This window comes from Schistocerca piceifrons, chromosome X, assembly GCF_021461385.2.
Source record: "Schistocerca piceifrons isolate TAMUIC-IGC-003096 chromosome X, iqSchPice1.1, whole genome shotgun sequence".
In the NCBI taxonomy this organism is placed as follows: Eukaryota; Metazoa; Arthropoda; class Insecta; order Orthoptera; family Acrididae; genus Schistocerca; species Schistocerca piceifrons.
Genome location: NC_060149.1, coordinates 579,941,193 through 579,965,086, shown reverse-complemented (window position 1 = coordinate 579,965,086; position 23,894 = coordinate 579,941,193). Strand labels below are relative to the sequence as shown.

The 23,894-nt window shown below is 46.5% G+C and overlaps 1 protein-coding gene across 1 annotated transcript in view; it reads right to left on the bottom strand.

Moving 5' to 3' along the window:
- LOC124722533 overlaps positions 1–23,894 on the bottom strand; it is a 193,520-nt gene that overhangs the window by 133,239 nt on the left and 36,387 nt on the right. Inside the window, exon 3 of the mRNA XM_047247681.1 lies at positions 17,054–17,236. Coding sequence (XP_047103637.1) covers positions 17,054–17,236 — 183 coding nt within the window. The remainder of the gene's footprint in view (positions 1–17,053; positions 17,237–23,894) is intronic.

The following is a 23,894-nucleotide window of genomic DNA, read 5'->3' as shown; positions in this document are numbered from 1 at the left end:
ATCTCCTCGGGAGGTATAAGTAGGGGGAAGCAATATATTCGATACCTCATCCAGAAACGCACCCTCTCGAAACCTGGCGAGCAAGCTACACCGCGAAGCAGAGCGCCTCTCTTGCAGAGTCTGCCACTTGAGTTTGCTAAACATCTCCGTAACGCTATCACGCTTACCAAATAACCCTGTGACGAAACGCGCCGCTCTTCTTTGGATCTTCTTTATCTGCTCCGTCAACCCGATCTGGTACGGATCCCACACTGATGAGCAATACTCAAGCATAGGTCGAACGAGTGTTTTGAAAGCCATCTCCTTTGTTGATGGACTACATTTTCTAAGGACTCTCCCAATGAATCTCAACCTAACACCCGCCTTACCAACAGTTAATTTTATATGATCATTCCACTTCAAATCGTTCCGCACGCATACTCACAGATATTTTACAGAAGTAACTGCTGCCAGTGTTTGTTCCGCTATCATGTAATCATACAACAAAGGATCCTTCTTTCTATGTATTCGCAATACATTACATTTGTCTATGTTAAGGGTCAGTTGCCACTCTCTGCACCAAGTGCCTATGCGCTGCAGATCTTCCTGCATTTCGCTACAATTTTCTAATGCTGAAACTTCTCTGTATACTACAGCATCATCCGCGAAAAGCCGCATGGAACTTCAGACACTATCTACTAGGTCATTTATATGTATTGTGAAAAGTAATGGTCCTATAACACTCCCCTGTGGCACGCCAGAGGTTACTTTAACCTCTGTAGACGTCTCTCCATTGAGAACAATATGCTGTGTTCTGCATGCTAAAAACTCTTCAATCCAGCCACACAGCTGGTCTGATATTCCGTAGGCTCTTACTTTGTTTGTCAGGCGACAGTGCGGAACTGTATCGAACGCCTTCCGGAAGTCAAGGAAAATAGCATCTACCTGGGAGCCTGTATCTAATATTTTCTGGGTCTCATGAACAAATAAAGCGAGTTGGGTCTCACACGATAGCTGTTTCCGGAATCCATGTTGATTCCTACAGAGTAAATTCTGGGTTTCCAAAAACGACATGATACTCGAGCAAAAAACATGTTCCAAAATTTTACAACAGATCGATGTCAGAGATATAGGTCTATAGTTTTGTGCATCTGCTCGACGACCCTTCTTGAAGACTGGGACCACCTGTGCTCTTTTTCAATCATTTGGAACCTTCCGCTCCTCTAGAGACTTGCGGTGCACGGCTGTTAGAAGGGGGGGCAAGTTCTTTCGCGCACTCTGTGTAGAATCGAATTGGTATCCCGTCAGGTCCAGTGGACTTTCCTCTGTTGAGTGATTCCAGTTGATTTTCTATTCCTTGGACACTTATTTCGATGTCAGCCATTTTTTCGTTTGTGCGAGGATTTAGAGAAGGAACTGCAGTGCTTTCTTCCTCTGTGAAACAGCTTTGGAAAAAGGTGTTTAGTATTTCAGCTTTACGCGTGTCATCCTCTGTTTCAATGCCATCATCATCCCGGAGTGTCTGGATATGCTGTTTCGAGCCACTTACTGATTTAACATAAGACCAGAACTTCCTAGGATTTTCTGTCAAGTCGGTACATAGAATTTTACTTTCGAATTCACTGAACGCTTCACGCATAGCCCTCCTTACGCTAACTTTGACATCGTTTAGCTTCTGTTTGTCTGAGAGGTTTTGGCTGCGTTTAAACTTGGAGTGAAGCTCTCTTTGCTTTCGCAGTAGTTTCCTAACTTTGTTGTTGTACCACGGTGGGTTTTTCCCGTCCCTCACAGTTTTACTCGGCACGTAACTGTCTAAAACGCATTTTACGATTGCCTTGAACTTTTTCCATAAACACTCAACATTGTCAGTGTCGGAACAGGAATTTTCGTTTTGATCTGTTAGGTAGTCTGAAATCTGCCTTCTATTACTCTTGCTAAACAGATAAACCTTCTGCCACTAATGCTGCTGAGTCGGGAGGTAGGTAAAAGGAGCCAATTATTAACCTAACTCGGTTGTTGAGTGTAACCTCCACCCATAATAATTCACAGGAACTATCCACTTCTACTTCACTACAGGATAAACTACTACTAACAGCGACAAACACGCCACCACCGGTCGCATGCAATCTATCCTTTCTAAACACCGCCTGTGCCTTTGTAAAAATTTCTCTGGCTTCAGCCAGCTTTCTGTACCTATAACGATTTCAGCTTCGGTGCTTTCTATCAGCACTTGAAGTTCCGGTACTTTACTAATGCAGTTTCGACAGTTTACAATTACAATACCGATTGCTGCTCGATCCCTGCATTTCCTGACTTTGTCCCGCACCCTTTGCGGCTGTTGCCCTTTCTGTACTTGCCCGATGCCATCTAACCTAAAAAACCTCCCAGTCCACGCCACACAACCCCTGCTACCCGTGTAGCCGCTTTCTGCGTGTAGTGGACTCCTGACCTATCCAGCAGAACCCGAAACCCCACCATCCTATGGCGCAAGTCGAGGAATCTGCAGCCCACACGGTCGCAGAACCGTCTCAGCCTCTACTTCAGACCCTCCACTCGGCTCTGTACCAAAGGTCCGCAGTCAGTCCTGTCGATGCTGCTGCAGATGGTGAGCTCTGCTTTCATTCCGCTAGCGAGACTGGCAGTCTTCACCAAATCAGATAGCCGCCGGAAGCCAAAGAGGATTTTCTCCGATCCATAGCGACACACATCATTGGTGCCGACATGAGCGACCACGTGCAGATGGGTGCACCCTGTACCCTTCATGGCATCCGGAAGGACCCTTTCCACATCTAGAATGACTCCCCCCAGTATGCACACGGAGTGCACATTGGTTTTCTTCCCCTCTCTTGCTGCCATATCCCTAAGGGGCCCCATTACGCGGCTGACGTTGGAGCTCCCAACTACCAGTAAGCCCACCCTCTGCGACCGCCCGGATCTTGCAGACTGAGGGCAACCTCTGGAACAGGACAAGCAGCCATGTCCGGCCAAAGATTAGTATCAGCCTGAGACAGCGCCTGAAACCGGTTCGTCAGACAAACTGGAGAGGCCTTCCGTTCAGCCCTCCGGAATGTCTTTCGCCCCCTGCCACACCTCGAGACGACCTCCCACTCTACCACAGGTGAGGGATCAGCCTCAATGTGGGCAGTATCCCGGGCAGCCACAGTCGTAGCCCGTTCGGGGGATGCGTGGGACGAGCTGGCCGTCCCCGACAAACCCCCATCCGGACCCCCACAGTGATGCCCATTGGCAACAGCCTCAAGATGTGTGACTGAAGCCAACACTGGCTGAAGCTGGGAGTGAAGGGATGCCAACTCAGCCTGCATCCGAACACAGCAGTTGCAGTCCCTATCCATGCTAAAAACTGTTGTGCAAAGAACGTCTGAACTAATGTACAGAGAGCACAAACAAATCGACACAAAATTTAAACGGTTATTAAGATACAAGATTGCCTAGTATATGCAGTAATGCTGCTACTTGCGCACTGCTGACACATTGCTCGCCGGCGGAAGGAGACTACGCGATTTTACACTATTCAGGTACTAAAACGCGATGCTACAACTCCCAAACACTATAATACACCCGAAATTTATGAATTAAACAATGCAAGTACCAAAAAAACGCAAAGAAATTAAGAATTAAACTATGTAACAAATAACTGAGCTAAGAGTATACGACTTTCTGCTGGCAACTGCTCATCTAAAGGCGGCAGGGAGCACACTGACTGTGACCAACCGACACTGGCCGTTCAAAACAAAAACAGAAGACAGACAACTACGCGAATTTACACTATTCAGGTACTAAAACGCGATGCCCCAACTTTCAAATACTATAATACGCCCGATATTTATGAATTAAACAATGCAAGTATCAAAAACACGCAAAGAAATTAATTAAACTATGTAACAAATAAGTGAGCTAGGAGTATACGACTTTCTGCTGGCAGCTGCTTATCCAACGGCGGCAGAGACTGTGGTGTCACCGCCAGACACCACACTTGCTAGGTGGTAGCCTTTACATCGGCCGCGGTCCGTTAGTATACGTCGGACCCGCGTGTCGCCACTATCAGTGATTGCAGACCGAGCGCCGCCACACGGCAGGTCTAGAGAGACTTCCTAGCACTCGCCCCAGTTGTACGACCGACTTTGCTAGCGATGGTTCACTGACAAAATACGCTCTCATTTGCCGAGACAATAGTTAGCATAGCCTTCAGCTACGTCATTTTCTACGACCCAGCAAGGCGCCATTACCAGTTACTATTGATACTGAGTCATGTACAGTCAAGAGCGACGCTCATCATTAATGGATTAAAGTTAAGTATTCCACCAGCTACGTCCGTTTTTCTAAAGTCTAATTTCCTTGTCCTGTTCCAGACCTCACGCCAGCCTGCGTGAGCTAAAACGCGTGCCTTTCGGCTTCCTCTGGTACCCGGTGTTGGCTCTCCTGCCAACCCACAACAGAGAGCACACTGGTTGAAGGCGTATGCGACACTCATCGGTGAAGAGAACGTGATGCCAATCCTGGGCGGTCCATTCGGCATTTTGTTGGGCCCATCTGTACCGCGCTGCATGGTGTCGTGGTTGCAAAGATGGGTCTCGCCATGGACGTCTGGAGTGAAGTTGCGCATCTTGCAGCCTATTGCGCATAGTTTGAGTCGTAGCGCGACGTCCTGTGGCTATACAAAAAACATTATTCAACATGGTGGCGTTGCTGTCAGGGTTCCGCCGAGCCGTAATCCGTAGGTAGCGGTCATCCACTGCAGTAGTAGCCCTTGGGAGGCCTGAGCGAGGCATGTCATCGATAGTTCCTGTCTCTTTGTATCTCCTCCATGTCCGAACAAAATCGCTTTCTTTCACTCCAACACGCCTGGACACTTCCCTTGATGAGAGCCCCTCCTTGCACAAAGCAACAATGCGGACGCGATCGAACCGCGGTATTGACCGTCTAGGCAAGGTTGAATTACAGCCAACACAAGCCATGTACCTCCTTCCTGGTGGAATTACTGGAACTGATCGCCTGTCGGACCCCCTCCGTCTAATAAAAAAATGGTTCAAATGGCTCTGAGCACTATGGGACTCAACATCTTAGGTCATCAGTCCCCTAGAACTTAGAACAACTTAAACCTAACTAACCTAAGGACATCACATACATCCATGCCCGAGGCAGGATTCGAACCTGCGACCGTAGAGGCCGCGCGGTACCAGACTGTAGCGCCTAGAACCGCATGACCGCAACGGCCGGCCCGTCCGTCTAATAGACGCTGCTCGTGTATGGTTGTTTACATCTTTGAACAAAAGGACTGTGTCGGTGCTGCAATACCCACAGTCCATGTCTATCTTCAGGAGTTCTGGGAACCGGGGTGATGCACAACTTTTTTTGTTTTGAGGCTTTCCCGACGGATCTGTTGCAAATACGCTTCTCGTTGCCGCCGGACTGTATTGTGTAAATCGCACAGTATTTCATCGATGCAACTGCTCGACATATTCTGGTGTTGGTAGTTGCTGCTGTCACTGCTGCAAGAGATGACTGATGATAATTGCGCGGCAACGACGAAATTCATCAGGCAAGGAGCACGCAATACGTACGCGCAGGAAGACCCTTGCAGTTGACTCTCAGCAGGGGGCACTAGAAGCGCCGCTTTCCTCCAACAACGAGCGTCTTCCTGGTTAAAGTTAAACTTTCAAAACGCTGTCGAAATAACACCACAGGTCAGAATGAGGTCAAATTGCAACGGAATATTATCGGAGAAGGGGGAAAACGTATAGCAGAAGAAAAAAAATAGTGTGAAAATTGATCAATAGATGGCACTGTATGTGTCAGAATACGTAAATGAAAACACCTGTCATGCGCACGACCCATTGAAGTTAGTATAAACACGCCGGGTACACGGCTTTTCCTCCTTTCTCGTCTGCGACGTTCGCTATGACTGTCTCACTGCAGGATCGCGCTCTGCTTGTAAAGTTGTATTACAAGAATTATGACTGTGCACACGTCGCTCTGCAGACGTTCCGGACACTGAAGGGTTTGAAAAAAGTCGTTGGTTCGATGACTGGCGTTGTTCTGGAGAAAATGATTCGGAAATTCGAAAAGACGGGTTCTTTTGGTGTGCAACCTGGTAGAGGGAGGAAACGAGTTGATTCAACGTCAGTGGAAACCGCGACCACAGCAGTGCAGGAGACGAGTGGTGGTATGCAAACGCGTAGTGCACGGAGAATTGCCAGAACATTGGACATACCCGGGAGCACGGTGCGTAAAATCCTATGAAACATCCTTCTTAGCTATCCATTCAAGCCGGCCGGAATGGCCGAGCGGTTCTAGGCGCTACAGTCTGGAAGCGCGCGACCGCTACGGTCGCAGGTTCGAATCTTGCCACGGGCATGGATGTGTGTGATGTCCTTAGGTTAGTTAGATTTAAGTAGTTCTAAGTTCTAGGGCACTGATGACCTCAGAAGATAAGTCCCATAGTACTCAGAGCCATTTGAACCATTTTTTTATCAATTCAAAATAACCCACGTGCACGAGTTTCTTTCTGTTGACCTGCAAGCAAGAGAGACCTTTGCTTCAGAATTTCTTGCTCGCAGGGAAGTGGATAATAATTGTCAGTGGAAGATTTTGTGGACAGACGAAGCTCACTTCCATCTGACAGGATATGTCAATACATAGAATTGTCGAATATTGGCAACGGAAAATCCACACGCAAGTCAACCAGCACCACTTTATCCTGAAACGGTCACTATGTGGTGCGGGTTTACGGCATCATTTATCATAGGGTCATGTTTTTTCGAAGAGACAGATGCTTCCGGTCCTGTTACCTGTACTGTCACTGGTAAGCGCTATGAGTGTCTTTTGCGCAACCCCGTCATTCCAGGTCTCCAACAGCGTTGATGTGTAGATGGGATCATTTTTATGCTAGATGGCGCACTTCCGCACATTGCAAATCCAATTAAGACGCTGCTGAAGCGCCATTTCTCTACAGCCTGGCCGTCCCGATCACTTGATCATAATCCGTGTGTCTTCTGGCTGTGGGGCTATCTGAAAGATTTTGTGTTCAGTGTTCCGATTGCAAACTTAATTGCATTGAAGGCACGCACTGTTTAACACATTCTGAAAGTGACCCCGGAAACTCTTCGATCAGTTGTGGAACATGCTGTTTCTCGTTTTCAACTTGTTGCAGAAAACGGTGGACAGCATATTGAATGTATTTTGCGCCATTCACACGGAAATTAATATCGGATTTCATTTTGGTTGATGCTTTTTGTGCGGTTTTTGGCCTCAGGATAATTAAAAACCGATTTTTTTTTTCTATATTGTAATTTTGACACCCCATACAAGGTGGGCTGGCAGCGGAACAGTGTACTCCGCTCTTCAGCCATAAGCAGTACAATAAAAAAGAAAGGGAGACAGACAAGTAACAGAATGGCGGTTTAAAAAACAGGAGATACAATAGTTAAAAAACATGAAGCCGGTCACACTTGACGAAACAAACAAGAAAAACCGTCGGCACTGGGCACAAACACTGACGAGGTAGATGACACACGTGAACGAAGGAGCGTGGACGGCGAAAAACACTGAGGCACAGACACGACGGCACAGACACTAAAACGAGGGCGATGATCTCCGGCGCGCGAAAGTTCACGAGGCGTGTGCGAGTCCGGGGACCTGCCAAGAGAGGAGGAGGAGGAGGAGGAGGAGGAGGGGGAGTGGGAAAGCGAGAGGGGAGAGCAGGGACGCCACGGGCAGGGGAAAGAGGAGGGAGAGAGGAAGGGGGAGGGGAAGCCCGGAAGAAGAGGGGTGGAGGGAGGAGATGGGGGAAAAGGAAAGAGAAGGGAAGGGAAGAGAAAGGAGGGAGGGTGCCGAAGGGAAAGGACACCAGGAGGGAGGGGGGGCAGGGTCAAAGTTGATAGGAGGGGTAGATGGAGGGGACGAGGACATCATCAGGGAGAGGGAGCTGGCGGAAACCACCTTGGGAGAGGGTAAGGAGGGTGGAGAGATGGAGACCGGGTGGGACATGGGAGTACAGGCGCGGCAGCGGGCGGGGGTGGGAGAGGATCGGGGAGACGAGCGGGTGAGGAGGATCGAGTTTACGGGAGGTGTATAGGATTCGTATCCTTTCGAGGAAGAGGAGGAGGTGGGGGAAGGGGATAAGGTCATACAGGATCTGCGTGGGGGAAGGGAGACGGATGCGATAGGCAAGGCGGAGAGCATGGCGTTCAAGGATTTGGAGGGATTTATAAAAGGAAGGGGGGGGCGGAGATCCAGGCTGGATGGGCGTAACAGAGGATAGGGCGGATGAGGGACTTATAGGTGTGGAGGATGGTGGAGGGGTCCAGACCCCACGTTCGGCCGGAAAGGAGCTTGAGGAGACGGAGTCGGGAACGTGCCTTGGCTTGGATTGTCTGGAGATGGGGAGTCCAGGAGAGGCGACGGTCGAGGGTGACGCCAAGGTACTTAAGGGTGGGGGTGAGAGCGATGGGACGGCCATAAACGGTGAGATAGAAATCAAGGAGGCGGAAGGAGGGAGTGGTTTTGCCTACAATGATCGCCTGGGTTTGGAAGGATTGACCTTGAGCAACCACTGGTTGCACCAAGCGGTGAACCGGTCAAGATGGGATTGGAGAAGGTGTTGGGAGCGTCGCAGGGTGGGGGCAAGGGCAAGGAAGGCGGTGTCATCGGCAAACTGGAGAAGGTGGACGGGGGGTGACGGCGGCGGCATGTCCGCCATGTACAACAAGTACAGAAGGGGGGAGAGGACGGAGCCTTGGGGCACACCGGCGGAGGGGAAAAAGGTGTAGGAATCGGTGTTATGGATGGTGACATGGGAAGGACGGCGGGAGAGAAAGGAACCGATCAGACGAACGTAGTTAATGGGAAGGGCGAAGGTTTGGAGCTTGAAGAGGAGACCAGAATGCCATACGCGGTCATATGCGCGTTCGAGGTCAAGAGAGAGGAAGATTGCGGAGCGACGGGAATTGAGCTGTTCGGAAAGGAGATGAGTGAGGTGAAGGAGAAGATCGTCGGAAGAGAAGGACGGCCGAAAGCCACACTGGGTAACGGGGAGGAGGCGGTGCTGGCGGAGATGCTGGTGGATGCGGCGGGTGAGGATAGATTCCAGGACCTTGCTGAAGACCGAGGTAAGGCTGATGGGACGGTAGGAGGAGACGGCGGACGGCGGTTTGCCAGGTTTGAGGAACATGAGGATACGGGAGGTTTTCCACAGGTCGGGGTAGTAACCGGTGGACAGGACTACATTGTAGAGCCTGGCCAGGGTGGAGAGAAAAGAGACAGGAGCTTCACGAAGGTGACGGTAGGTGACACGATCGTGACCAGGAGCGGTGTTGCGTTTGGTGCGGAGTGTAGTGATGAGATCCTGTGTGGTGATGGGGGCATTAAGGTCCGTGTGTGGAATGTTGTCCAAGTACTGGAAACCAGGAGCGAGGGGAGGGACAGAGGTGTCAGTTTGATCGCGGATATCTGGGAAGAGGGAGTAATCGAACTGGGGATCATCAGGGATGGAAAACACATCGGACAGGTAGGAGGCAAAGTGATTGGCCTTACTAAGGGCGTCAGGGAAGGGGTGATCATCGTGGAGAAGAGGATAGTAGGGGGAGGGTTTAGTTCCGGTAAGGCGACGGAAGGCGGTCCAGAACTTGGACGAGTTTATAGGGAGGGTAGCATTTAAACGGGTGCATGTCTGTCGCCAGTCCCGGCGTTTCTTAGCCGCGAGCAAATTTCGAATGTGTCGCTGTAGTTGCCGGTGGCGTCGTAGGGTGTCCGGGTCACGCGTGCGGAGGAAGGCACGGTAGAGACGACGGGATTCACGGAGGAGGAGGACGGCCTGTGGTGGTAAGGTAGGACGGTGGGGGTGGATGGCAACAGTAGGGACGTGGGCCTCCACGGCCTCAGACAAGGTCTGCTGGAGAAAGGAGGCGGCATGGGTGACATCATCGGGACGGCGGAAGGCGAGAGGGTGGCTATCGACCTGAGTGGAGAGGGTATCCCGGTAGGCATTCCAGTTGGCACGGGAATAGTCATGGAATTTAAAAACCGATGCGAGTGTTGCTCTTTATGTGGGGTTTTGCCTCAGGACAATTAGAGCCCCGTTTTTACCATCCGATGTGATATGACCTTGTCGTAGTGGATCGGCTTACGTAACTAACGGTATCATACCTGTACACCCATGCACACTGAGCAGTACAGTTTGTTTAACGTTAAACGTACACTTTGGGCACTGTTGTATGATTCATTTGTCATTTGTAGTCGACCATTATTAAATTATGACGCTTACAGCGCCATCTATTGCAACGTTTTATAAGTACGAGAGTTGGAACTTGAATAGTGGCAACTATTTATTCACAACCGATACAAAGGAGTTACATGTTTGTACCTTTTACTGTCCTTCAAAGTAGTCACTAGCGCTATGAAAAACCCCTTGCCAGCGATGTGGCACGCGTAGTATACCATTAGCAGAGCCTGTTCTGTTGATGTTGCGAATGGAGAAGTCTACTGCCTGTCGAATCTCTGGAACTGTTCTGAAGCGAATGTCACGAAGTGGTTCCTTCATCTTCGGAATCAAATCAAATTCCGGGGAATATGGTGGGTAGTCCAGTACTTCCCAGTCCCATCGAACAAACAGCAGCCACAGCTTCCGCTGTATGCGCCCGCGCATTGTCGTGCAAAATGATGGGTGGGTTGCGCAGAAAGTGTCATCGTTTCTTTCACAAAGCTGGTCACAGGTGATGCTCCAAAAACGAACAGTAATACTGTGCATTGACGGTCTGCCTTGGAGGAACGTAATGCGTTAGGATAACACCATCACAGTCGTACACGAGAATCACCATAACTTTAGACGGCTCCATTCGCACCATCAACAGAACAGGGTTTGCTAACGGTATACTACGCCTTCCACATGGGTGGCAACATGTTCTACACAACGCTGATGACTACTTTGGAGGACAGTAACAGGTGCAAACATGTAACTCTTTTGTATCGGTTGTGAATACATAGTTGCCATTATTTAAGTTCCAACCATCGTATTTATTTTTCTTCTGCTATACGTTTTCCCCTTCTCCGATAATATTCCGTTGCAATTTGACATCATTCTGACCAGTGGCGTTATTTCTGCAGCATTTGAAAGCTTAACTTTAGTCATGATCACCCTGTATATTTCACTGATACGTCTATTTAATCAAGGCGCTTTAGGACTAATTCTGTATTAAACATATTGGATTTAAAGCGACTTTTTACGATTGTCTTCTCTGATAAGTCAACATATTGGGTTCTGTATTGCCTGCACCAAACCACCGGTGCACTTGTAATGTGACGAAAGATTTTTTGCTGATGGGAGGAACATTGTAATCACAGATAAAACACCAGAACTCCTACTGAAAGCTAATGAAACCCTAAAGAATATTTGTAATTGGTCAGCACGAAATAAACTTAAACTGAAAATAAAAAAAAACTGCATGAATTTCTGTTTAAGAAAGGAATTGTGTAAAATTACATGTTGATGAAAATTCGTGGACTGTATAGCAATAACAAGTTTTTAGGAATTAATACTGTCACCTTATGTGGAATGAACGCACATATACAGTATCAAAGCAAATGCCATCAGCATGCTATGTCCTTAGAGTCCTGTCACCAATGTGTAACAGAAAATAATTTGTTGTAACACAGTATTATTACTTTCACTCCGCTTTAGCTATTGAATCATTTTAGTGGTCCCATACATAAAACATGAAGGTACACAAAAGGGCAAACAGTCACTGCGCTACGCATAAGGACTTGTTCAAATTGCAGGAAACTCTAATTGTTCAAAGTGAGTACTTCCACCAATGTGTTATGTACATAAAGAAGCACATCATCAGTTACCTCAAAAGCAGCAGCACCCATGATCATGGAGTTAGAGCCAGACAAAACTCTCATTTACCAGGAGTAAACAAACGAAAACCACAAAAAGCATTTTCTAGAATGGAATACAATGGATAATAATTGACAATAGCAATAAGACAACCTAAATTAAAATATTTTAAAAAGACAATTGAAGCATACCTCTAAAATAATTCATAACATAAAGTCAAAAGTTATTCAGATAACACAGACAGGGAATGGTAAAATATTAAAATTTTTTAATAATACCCAGTCGTCATTCTAGAGTTAACTATTGTAGTTTAATTAATCTCACTGTTAAATTTTACGCCCAAGATCAGTGATGGATAATTCTAATCGTTTCCGTTTTTATGAGTTCAACAATTCTTTCATTGTGATGTGATGTTGATAAGCTTCTTCAGATTGACCTTAGGAACAGTACAAAGTTTGGATAGAATGGTGTAAGTGTGTGTGTGTGTGTGTGTGTGTGTGTGTGTGTGTGTGTGTGTGTATTTGTGGGTGGGTGGGTCGGTCGGTGTATGTGTGGGGTGGAGTCGAGGGGTGGGGGTGGGGGTCTTGGCTTATTTGGTGTGCGCTAAGATACTTCAGAGCAGTGATTTCAAAGCGTATCCGGACTGCAGACGTGTCCTGTAATTGCAAACAAACAAACAATCAATTTAATACGTACCTTTATTTTTTTTGAGTTGATAATTAAAACCGTAAGACTATGCCTCTTACAGCAATCAACAGCGGAGCAGATATTTATTACATTATAACAAATTTAATCGTGGTATAACTGGAAATAATTTTCCAACAGTTACCTGCGATGGAATTGATGGGACCCAGTGCAGATATTGAACTACTGACTGGGATGGTGTAACCAAGTTTACTAACCAAATTAATCCTGTAAACTGGAGCCAAAATGGAGTACATACACAACCCGAGAGAGAGATGAAGCGCCCAGAAGTGGAGGAGGAAACAAAATAAATCTCCACCGGTTGAGAAGGTATGTGATGTTATTCCAGTGATTAAAAAATTGAGTCACATTGAGAAAAAACTTGGTAGTACGAGTCGGCTTATCAGTATGACGTTGCCCCCTCTAGCCTGGATGCACGCACTGATCTGGTTGGGTAGAGTGTCATAAAGCCGCTATATCCTCTCCTGATTTAGGGTGGCTTACTAATGTTTTAATTGGTCCTTTATATCCTGGATACTAGCACTGGGACGGAGTTGGCGTCTGATCTGGTTCCATACATTGTTTATCGGGGACAGATCTGGCGATCTTGCAGGCAATGGAAGTACCTTAACAGCATTTAGACGGTTCATAGAGTCGTGTAACAGAAGTATTATGCTGTTGAAAAATGGCAATAAAATATTGTCCCGCGAGAGGTAATACATGTCGCAGGATGTCCGTGAAGTACCGTTGTACACTACTGGCCATTAAAATTCCTACACCACGAAGATGACGTGCTACAGACGCGAAATTTAACCGACAGGAAGAAGATGCTGTGTTATGCATATGATTAGCTTTTCAGAGCATTCACACAAGGTTGGCGTCGGTGGCGACACCTACAACGTGCTGACATGAAGAAAGTTTCCAACCGTTTTCTCATACACAAACAGCAGTTGGCCGGCGTTGCCTGGTGAAACGTTGTTGTGATGCCTCGTGTAAGGAGGAGAAATGCGTACCATCACGTTTCCGACTTTGATAAAGGTCCGATTGTAGCCTATCGCGATTGCAGTTTATCGTATCGCAACACTGCTGCTCCCGTTGGTCGAGATCCAATGACTGTTAGCAGAACGTGGAATCGGTGGGTTCAGGAGGGTAATACGGAACGCCGTGCTGGATCCCAACGGGCTCGTATCACTAACAGTCGAGATGGCAGGCATCTTATCCGCATGGCAATAACGGATCGTGCAGCCACGTCTCGATCGCTGAGTCAACAGATGGGGACGTTTGCAAAACAACAACCATCTGCACGAACAGTTCGACGACGTTTGCAGCAGTATGGACTATCAGCTCGGAGACCATGGCTGCGGTTACCCTTGACGCTGCATCACAGACGGGAGCGCCTGCGATGGTGTACTCGACGACGAACCTGGGTGCACGAATGGCAAAACATCATTTTTTCGGATGAATCCAGGTTCTGTTTACAGCATCATGATGATCGCATCCGTGTTTGGCCACATCGTGGTGAACGCACATTGAAAGCGTGTATTCGTCATCGCCATACTGGCGTATTACCTGGCGTGACGGTAAGGGGTGCCATTGGTTACACGTCTCGGTCACCTCTTGTTCGCATTGACGGCACTTTGAACAGTGGACGTTACATTTCAGATGTGTTACGACCCGTGGCTCTACCCTTCATTTGATCCCTGCGAAACCCTATATTTCAGCAGGATAATGTACGACCGCATCTTGCAGGTCCTTTACGGGCCTTTCTGGACACAGAAAATGTTCGACTCCTGCCCTGGCCAGCACGTTCTCCAGATCTCTCACCAATTGAAAACGTCTGGTCAATGGTGGCCGAGCAACTGGCTCGTCACAATACTCCAGTCACTACTCTTGATGAACTGTGGTATCGTGTTGAAGCCGCATGGGCAGCTGTACCTGTACACGCCATTCAAGCTCTGTTTGACTCGATGCCCAGGCGTATCAAGGCCGTTATTACGGCCAGAGGTGGTTGTTCTGGGTACTGATTTCTCAGGATCTATGCACCCAAATTGCGTAAAAATGTAATCACATGTCAGTTCTAGTATATTATATTTGTCCAATGAATACCCGTTTATCATCTGCATTTCTTCTTGGTGTAACAATTTTAATGGCCAGTAGTGTATCATTACGGTTCCTTCAGTCGCAGGCAGACTGCTATGTGAAATAGTCTCTTGTTTTCCACGCAGTCCGACATCAGGCCACTGTCACATCCCCCACAGACCTGCACGATTTGACCAACCGGTGGAATGGATACCCACATCTAGCCAACTTTGAAACTCTGTCCTGTGCTAATAACGCTGTCTCACACGGGTACGAGGCATCTCTGTGTCCTCCACAGTGATCACTTAACATCTGACGATGTTCGCATCCGTTATATGCTCTGCTAAGCGTGGTAAAAATATTAAACGTGAAAAACCCTAATGCACTCTGGTGGCCGTTCTATCTGTGACAGAGAACTGTAACTCCAATCATGTTCATTACAGTAATGGTGTGTGTGTGAACGGAGTTACATTGGCATCCGACCGTGTCTTCTGAGTGCTTCATTTTTGTTTTTCTGGCAGTGCATATAAAACTCCCCTCCTTAAATACCTGGCACATTGTGATGTGAGATATTTCTCAAAAACAAAAGTACACTGACAGAAAAAATCGTAACACCAAGAAGGAGTTGTGCGACATAAAAGAAAGTTGGTAGACGTGACTATACATCTGAAAAATAATGTCTGTTACAATTTCTCCACAGTCGCGTAAGAGTGGCGCTAGTAGCGCCACTATGAAGACGCAAATCAGGTTTGCTTTAAATACACGCTGTAACGGTCGTGAGCGTTAGTTATCTTTGAGATTGGACTTGGTGAGTTGATGTTAGTCCAGAATGCCTTTAAGGCAACAGAGACGGCATTATCAACACCTCACCGAGTTTGAACTAGGTCGTGTAATAGGGCTACGAGAAGCTGGAGGTTCCTTCTGCTATATTGTAGAAAGACTTGGCAGTAATGTAGCCACTGTATGTGACTGATGGCAGTCGTGGTCACGAGAATGTGTGGTCGCAAGAAGATCGGGTTCCGGAAGGACTATTTGCACTATCGAGAGGGAAGACCATCGTGTTGGACGTATGGCTCTGGCGCATCGTACTGCATCTACAGCAGCAGACTGAGGAGCAGTTGGCACCACAGTGACACAACGAACTGTTACAAATCGGTTACTTCAAGGACAACTACGAGCCAGATGCCCTGAAACGTAACCCCAAAACACGGCCATTTGCAAGTTCAGTGATGTCAAGCGAGAGCTCATTGGAGGGCAGGGTGGAGGTCTGTTGTGTTTTCTGATGAAAACTGGTTCTGCTTCGGTGCCAGTGAGGGCCGTGTGTTCGTTAGAAGGAGACCAGCTGAGGGCCTGAAACAAACCTGTCTGCGTGCTAAACACACTGGACCTACGTCTGGAATTATGGTCTGGGGTACGACGTCATATGACAGCAGGAGCATTCTCGTGGTTATCCCACACACCCTGACTGCAAATTTGTACGTCAGTCTGGTGATTCGACCTGTTGTGCTACCGTTCATGATCAGCAATCCAGAGGGTGTTTTCCACCAGGATAATGCTAGCCCAAAATTCTCTAAAGTATGTCGACACGTTGCCTTGGCCTGCTCGATCACAAGGTCAGTCTCCTATCGAGCCCATATGGGACTTCATTGGACGACAACTCCGGCGTCCTCCACAACCAGCATTAACCGTCCCTGTATTGACCACACAAATTGGCATCCGACACCTGTAAAACACAATGCTTGCATATTTGCATTCTTGCATTCAACATTCTAGCGTTTACACTGGTTATTGATGTACCAGCATTTCACATTTGCAGTGGCTTATCTCGCGCTTACGTGTACCTGTTATCTTGCAATGTTAATCACCTAAATGTGTTACCTAGACAAATGTATTCCCGAAAATTCATTAGACTACATTAATTATTTTTTGATGCTGCGATTTTTTCCGTCAGTGTAGAAATCGAATGCTTTAATAGACCTGGTGCCTCAGGAGTTGTAATAACGGAACATTTCAGGGAAAATATGGAGTAAGTTGCACATAAATTTATAATTATTTAAGGCATTTCGGAGATATTCTTACTTACCACATATATTAATCAGGGTCAGTTGTAGAGACAAGCAATCGTGTGAAATTGGCCTAAATGGAGCATCCGACAATTACTTGGGCAAGTTATTTAGTGTCTTGCAATCACTCAATGTAAAATGCAACACAATATTTGCGGTTTTGTAGGTTTTCTATGCGAGTTCACATTATTATAAAAAAGCCATTGACTGATGGTATGTTCAGACCATTTTGTTTGTCTAGGCCTCTATCTGGTAGTTTATGAGTGTACGTGATGATACCTTAGTTGTGTATGCTTCATGAGTAGTGTGGTATCTATTTGTTATTATCCTGCACACTAGTACATGCTAGCGAGAACTCATAAATTAAAATATATTAGAAGACCTGTGTACAGACCGGAGAAATCCTCGCTGGATAATACTTTCTGCCACTGTCTTCTGAGGAGGATTCTTCTTCATTGTCATCCTGTTGTTCAAGAGCTCGTGCTTCGTGCTGTTCACTGGGCTGGTCTTCGACAGCAGATTCAGTCTTTTCATCGTCCGCATTTTCTTCACTTTCATCTTCAGGTGAGACAGTTAACTACAATGAAAGAATGAATTGACGGTAATTCTGACGTTCAATAAGTGATTGGCTCGAGAAAAAAGCTGGAATCATTTCGAAAGAATGTTAAGTGTAAAGAAGGCTTGATTATTTAGCTTCTTTGGGATCAACACCCATCACAATAACGGTGATTGTGCTATTGACAGAAGCAGAAAACATGAGTACATAAGTAATGTAATAAATTTTTGTTTTCAAATTAATAACCTGACGCAATACCAACACCATTAGTCACCTGAAGCGCCTTTCACTCACAGGAGTAAAGTAGGTTTTGTCAGAGATTCGTGTGATACTGTTCTAAATACCTTACCGATAATTATCTAGATCAAACATTCAGAGAAGCGATTCCTGAATGTAACATTTTTGATTTCCTGGTTCCAAACAGGTCCGATGTTTTCGGTTTAGTGAACGTCGAGCAGCAGAGGAGGAGGAGCTTATAGCGTCACTGAGTACGGGTGCCAATATAAACGGAAAAAAATTGGGAGAATTGTACAACACGCCTTAGGTAAGTATGTGCTTAGCAGAGTTGTAAAGGATGGAAAAGACCTACCATGTATCAACAGCCGTGTTTAAAGTTGCTCCGCCGACCGAAGTGGCCGAGCGGTTCTAGGCGCTTCAGTCTGGAGCCGCGCGACCGCTACGATCGCAGGTTCGAATCCTGCTTCGGGCATAGATATGTGTGATGCCCTTAGGTTAGTTAGGTTTAAGTAGTTCTAAGTTCTAGGGGACTGATGACCTCAGACGTAAAGTCCCATAGTGCTCAGAGCCATTTGAAAGTTGCTCCAACAGCAAAGAGACATTCATCACAGATTTAAACCTAGGCCAAAAGAAGCACAAACTGCAGGAAACCACTTTGAGCTTGAAGAGAGGTATGCGAGCGTTCAACGAATTTGAGAGTGAGATTCTATGTACCGATCTGAGAATAAAAATCCTAAAAAGTTTTGGTCTTACGTTAAACCCGAAGAAGTTTTCGTCTCACGTTAACCCTCTGACTACGAATATTATTTCAAAAACATTAATGTGTGGTTATTTTACTTAATGTCTTAGTCAGAAGTAACAATATAAAAACAATGTTTCCCGCTGTTCCGTCTTCCAAGGGGGTTGGGGGGGGGGGGGGGGCGTAGGGGATAAGGCATGCATGATTACTCATAATTACTCCAGGGTTTCAGTATGCGACTGCGCCAAAACTAAAAGACATAACAGACATACATCAGTGGACAGAGAATCTCTCAAGCTCGTAACTCACACTACAGGTGCTCAGTATGAGCTTCGATTGTTTTATGGCAAGCGTCAATCCGTGGGTGCAAGTCGTTGGCAGGATGTGTCCGAGGAGGCGCGAAGGCAGCCCGCTTTGCGATTCTGATAATTGGGTTGCCTATCTGCAGGTGCGTACTAATTCGATGTAACAATATGGAGACAAGGGTGAACAATGAAACCTGAGGACAACACAATCTACATGTTCAATCTGTAACTAAAAGAATTCTGTTAATTATTATTAGACTTTCCTTTACCATGGGACACATAGCAACAACATGCAGCTTTTCGCTGATAACCTATTGTGGGATACACATTTCCTCTTGATAGTCAAAGGGTTAAATCAGTAAATAGATCAAAGTCATCTATCTAGTCACTCAGTGACCATAGTGATGCTACATGGAGGATGAGAAAGAGAGAGAGAGAGAGAGAGAGAGAGAAGACTGAAATACTAAATTTCTTCATTCGAATTTGTTTACCAATCCTCCTTTCAATCTAATACCAAAAGATACAAGGCACCACGGTAAAGTAAATCAAATAAAATCAGTAAACGGAGGAAGGGCGACTGGATCTGATGGAATATCTATACGATTCTACATAGATTATCGAAAGAACTCCCGCCTCGTAGCAGTCAATCGAATGTCGCTGGCGCAGTGAAACGTTACAAGTGTCCGGAAACCTGTACAGGCCATTACTGTCTTCATGAAGGGTGGTTGGGAAGATGCACACAAATATATTCCTATAACGCTGAAGTCAGTCTGCTGCAGAATTTTGGAGCTTGTTACTAACGTTTTGCAGAGAGTAGGTTTTTCCGTCTGAATCAGTATGCATTCGAACAACGAACTTGTGAATCCTAACTCGCTCTATTCATTCACAAGAACAAGCTGGTAGTAAGTTCACTGTGGGCCGTTAACAATGTAACACCTTAATGTCCGAGTGCAACAAACGTCAAACTGGCATGTAGTTAAAAAAAAAAAATGGCTCTGAGCACTATGGGACTCAACTGCTGTGGTCATCAGTCCCCTAGAACTTAGAACTACTTAAACCTAACTAACCTAAGGACATCACACACATCCATGTCCGAGGCAGGATTCGAACCTGCGACCGTAGCAGTCGCACGGTTCCGGACTGCGCGCCTAGAACCGCGAGACCACCGCGGCCGGCTTGCATGTAGTGTACCACTTGTTTGGATATGCCAATAATTGGCATTTCATCACAACCACATGACGTAGGTAGGAGTAACGCCATCCGCATCATGTATACACTGAGGTCACAAAAGTCATGGGATAGCAATAAGCACATATACAGACGGCAGTAGTATCACGTACAAAAGATATAGAAGGGCAGTACATTTGGCGGAGTTGTCGTTTGTACTCAGGTAATTCATGTGAAAAGTTATGGACTCACGACAGGAGCTAACAAACTTTGACCATGGATGCATGGGACATTCATCATTCATCATCATTTTCTTTTGGCCTTTGTTCAACTCCAACGCGGGGTCGGTCTTGTTACTATGGATTTGGCGATGTTAGTGTCAGAGGGTGACCAGATGCCTTTCCTGTCGCTACCCTGTACCCCTTCCGACGGATATTAGTGCATTCCAACTGTCTGCGTCTAGTGTAAGCCATGAAATACTGCGAACATTTTCAAATGTCTGCAGGTCGTGTAACTGAGGCGGAACGTGGAGACCATCCCGGTATTTACGTAGTGGGATGCGGAAAACCGCCAAAAAACCGCATCCAGACTGGCCGGCACACCGGCCCTCGTCGTTAATCCGCTGGGCGGGTTTGATCCGAGGGCGGAGCGCTTACCAGGTTGCAGCGCATTAGCGCTCTCGGCCTGGTGGGTACGTATGGGACATTACATTTCGGAAATCGTTAGGGGATTCAATATTTCGACATCCACAGAGTCAAGAATGTGCCGAGAATACCAAATTTTAGGAATTACCTCTTACTATGGACAAGGTAGTGGCCGACGGACTTCACTTAACGACCGAGAACACCAGCGTTTGCATAGAGTTGTCAGTGCCAACAGATAAGCATTAGTGTGTGAAATAACAGCAGAAATCAGTGTGGGACGTACCACGAACGTATCCGTTAGGACAATGCGGCGCAGTTTGGTGTTAACGGGTTATGGCAGCTGACAAGTGAAACGAATGCCTTTGCTAACAGCACGACGTCGCCTACAGCGCATTTGCTAGGTTCGTGACTATATCGGTTGGACCCTAGATGACTGGAAAACGGTGGTCTGCTCAGATGAGTCCCAATTTCAGCTGGTAAGAGCTTATGGTAGAGTTCGTGTGTGACGCAGACCCCACGAAGCCATGGACACAAGTTGTCAACAAGGCACTGTGCAAATTGGTGGTGGGCCAATAATGGTGTGCACTATGTTTGTATGGAATGTAGGCGCCCTTTGGTTATGTTCGGCTACTTGCAGACCATTTATAGCCTTTCATGGATCTCTTGTTCCCAAACAACGATGGAATTTTTATGGGTGACAGTGCGACATGCCACCGGGCCACAATTATTAGCCACTGGTTTGAAGAACATTGTGGTCAGTTCGAAAGAATGATTTGACTAGCCGTATCACCCGACATGAATGCCATAGAGAATTTGTGGGATGTAATCGAGAGGTCAGTTCATGCACAAAATCCTGCACCGCCAACACTTTCGCAATTATGGACGGCTATAAGGGCAGCATTGCTCAACATTTCTGCAGGGGACTTCCAACGACTTAGTGAGTCCATGCCACGTCGAGTTGTTGAGGACTTAGTGCAAAAGGAGGTCCGACACGATATTAGGAGGTATCCTATGACTTTTCTCACCTCAGTGTACTGTATATATCAAAAGGTTATGTAGGAAGTTTTCTATTCAGAAACTGCATTTGAATGTTGTATATGTTGTGAGAAGTTCGTGTTGAGCTTCGTGTAAAAAAGAGAAATGTCTACCAGCACGAATTAGCTGCCAAAAATGGGAGGGTCGTGGCGTATCGAGACTGCGTTGATCGTTTAGAGATTTTACTGCTTGCGTTGGTCGGGATCCCGCTTCTGCAACGCAAAAAATGACATCGTTAGATTCAGGAGAGCCATACTCAGAGCTACGCAAGATCTAACGGCCCACTGCAACCAGCACCGGAGAGGATAGACATTAGTTCGCTTGGCTGCGCAGGACCGTTCAGCCACATCACCTATCTTGAGTCAGGAAATGTAATAATTTGCAACACGATAAATATCCACACGGACAGTGTGACGACCTCCAGAAGGCCGTGGAATGTCAGCACGGCAACCATTGCTGCCATTCGTTTACATCTGCATCTACATACATAATCCGCAAGCCACAGTGCGGCGCCTGGCTGAGGGTACCCTGTGCCACTACTAGCCGTTTCCTTTCCTGTTCCGTCCGCAGACTGAGCGAGGGAAAAACGACAGTCTATCTTACCTTCGTGATCCTTAACGCGAAATGTATGTTGGCGGCGATAGGATCGTTCTGCAATCAACTTAAAATGCCGGTTACATAAATTTTCTCCGTATTGTTCCTCTAACGACCTTTGCCTTCCCTGCAGGATCCCATTTGATATTCCTAACACTTGCGTATTGTTCGAAACCAACAGTTTCAAGTCTAGCACCCCGCCTCTGAACTGCTTCAATGGCATTCTTTAATCCGACCTGGTGCAGATCCCAAGCACTCGAGCAGTACTCAACAACAGTTCGCACTAGCATCCTATACGTGGTGTCCTTTATAAATGAACAACATTTTCCCAAAATTATCGGAATAAACTGAAATCGATCATTCCTCTCCCTACCACAATGCTGATATGCTCATTCCATTTCGTTCCATTTCATATTGCTTTGAATATTTAGGCGTCGTGACTGGGTCAAGCAGGATACTACTATTGCTATTTCTGAACATTACGGGTTTGTTTTTCCTACTCATCGCCATTAACTTAGATTTTTCTACATATAGAGCCAGCTGCCATTCATCACACCAACTAGAAAATTTGACACTCGTCTTCGACACCTTCCCATCCACTGCAGCATCATGAGCAAACAACTGCAGATTGCTGTGCTCCCTGTCCGCCAAATCATTTATGTATATAGAAAATAACAGCGGTCTTATCATCCTTCTCTCGGGTTCTCCTGACGATATCCCTGTCTCTGATGAACGCTCGTCGTCGAGGACAACATACTGGGTGCCATTTCTTAAGAAGTCTTCGAGCCACTCACATATTGGAAAACTATTTCGTTTGCTCATGCCTTCGTTAGCAGTCTTCGTGTGTACCGTGTCAAATACTTTCGGAAATTTGGGAATATCGAATGTGGCTGTTGCCCTTCATACACAGTTCACAGTATATAATGTGAGAAAAGGCCAAGCTGAGTTTCAAACGAGCGATGATTTCCCTTGATGCAGCAGTAGAAGAAGGTGCGCTGACAGTGGTACGCTGGCCGACAACGCCGGCCACAGAAATGGCACCACATTATCTTCCCTGAAGTCTCCTGGTTCTGCATAGAACATCACAATGGACGTGACCGTGTGTGGAGGCTTCAAGGAGAAAGGGTGTTGCCACATTGCATTCATCATTCTCATACGAGTTCAATACCTTGGGTGACAATATGGAATACACTGTATGATTACTCCTCGTTCGCCGTAAGCGATAATTCGTTGAGCAGCCGTTAATTTTATGTTGTTTTAATGCTGGTGTCTGTGCCCGGTCTTCGACGTTTCCGTCACGTTATCTTTCAACAATATAACGCAAGCCCATGCTATCCTGACCTACCTCGATACCGAGCGTGTTCAACTCTTGTCCTGGCAAGCACGTTACCCAGATCTCTCACCAACTGAAAACATCTGCTCATAGATTGTCGAAACCGATGACGTGTGGCATACACTGAAGGCACCATGTAAAGACGTACCCGTTACCTGTTATCCGAGCTCACTTCGATTGAGTGCCCTGCATGTTAGAGCCACTGTTGCTGCCGGAGGTGGCAGCTGTACGTACTAAACTCGCACACTGTATTCCTCCAAATCATCTAAAAATTTTATCATGCATTCTATACAATACTGTATACGCACAATAAGTAAATTTTATTTATTTGCTATACCTCCTGATGTTGCAGTTCTAATTATCAGCAGTGCTGCTGCAGAGTTTCATTCCGTCTTGCTGACTTTCAGAAGGCGTCCTATTCATTTCGACACTTTAACCCAACAAAATGAAACCGGATCGTAGCAAATATCAGACCAACTTCGTAACTGAATTGAAGAGTCTCTAGCAAACAGAATACAGCATGATGAGCTTAACGAAGAGAGATATTCAGTCATAAAAGTAACTTTTAGCTTACCCCAGGGGAGTGTTACAGGATCGTTATTATTCACAATAAAGAATTGTAATG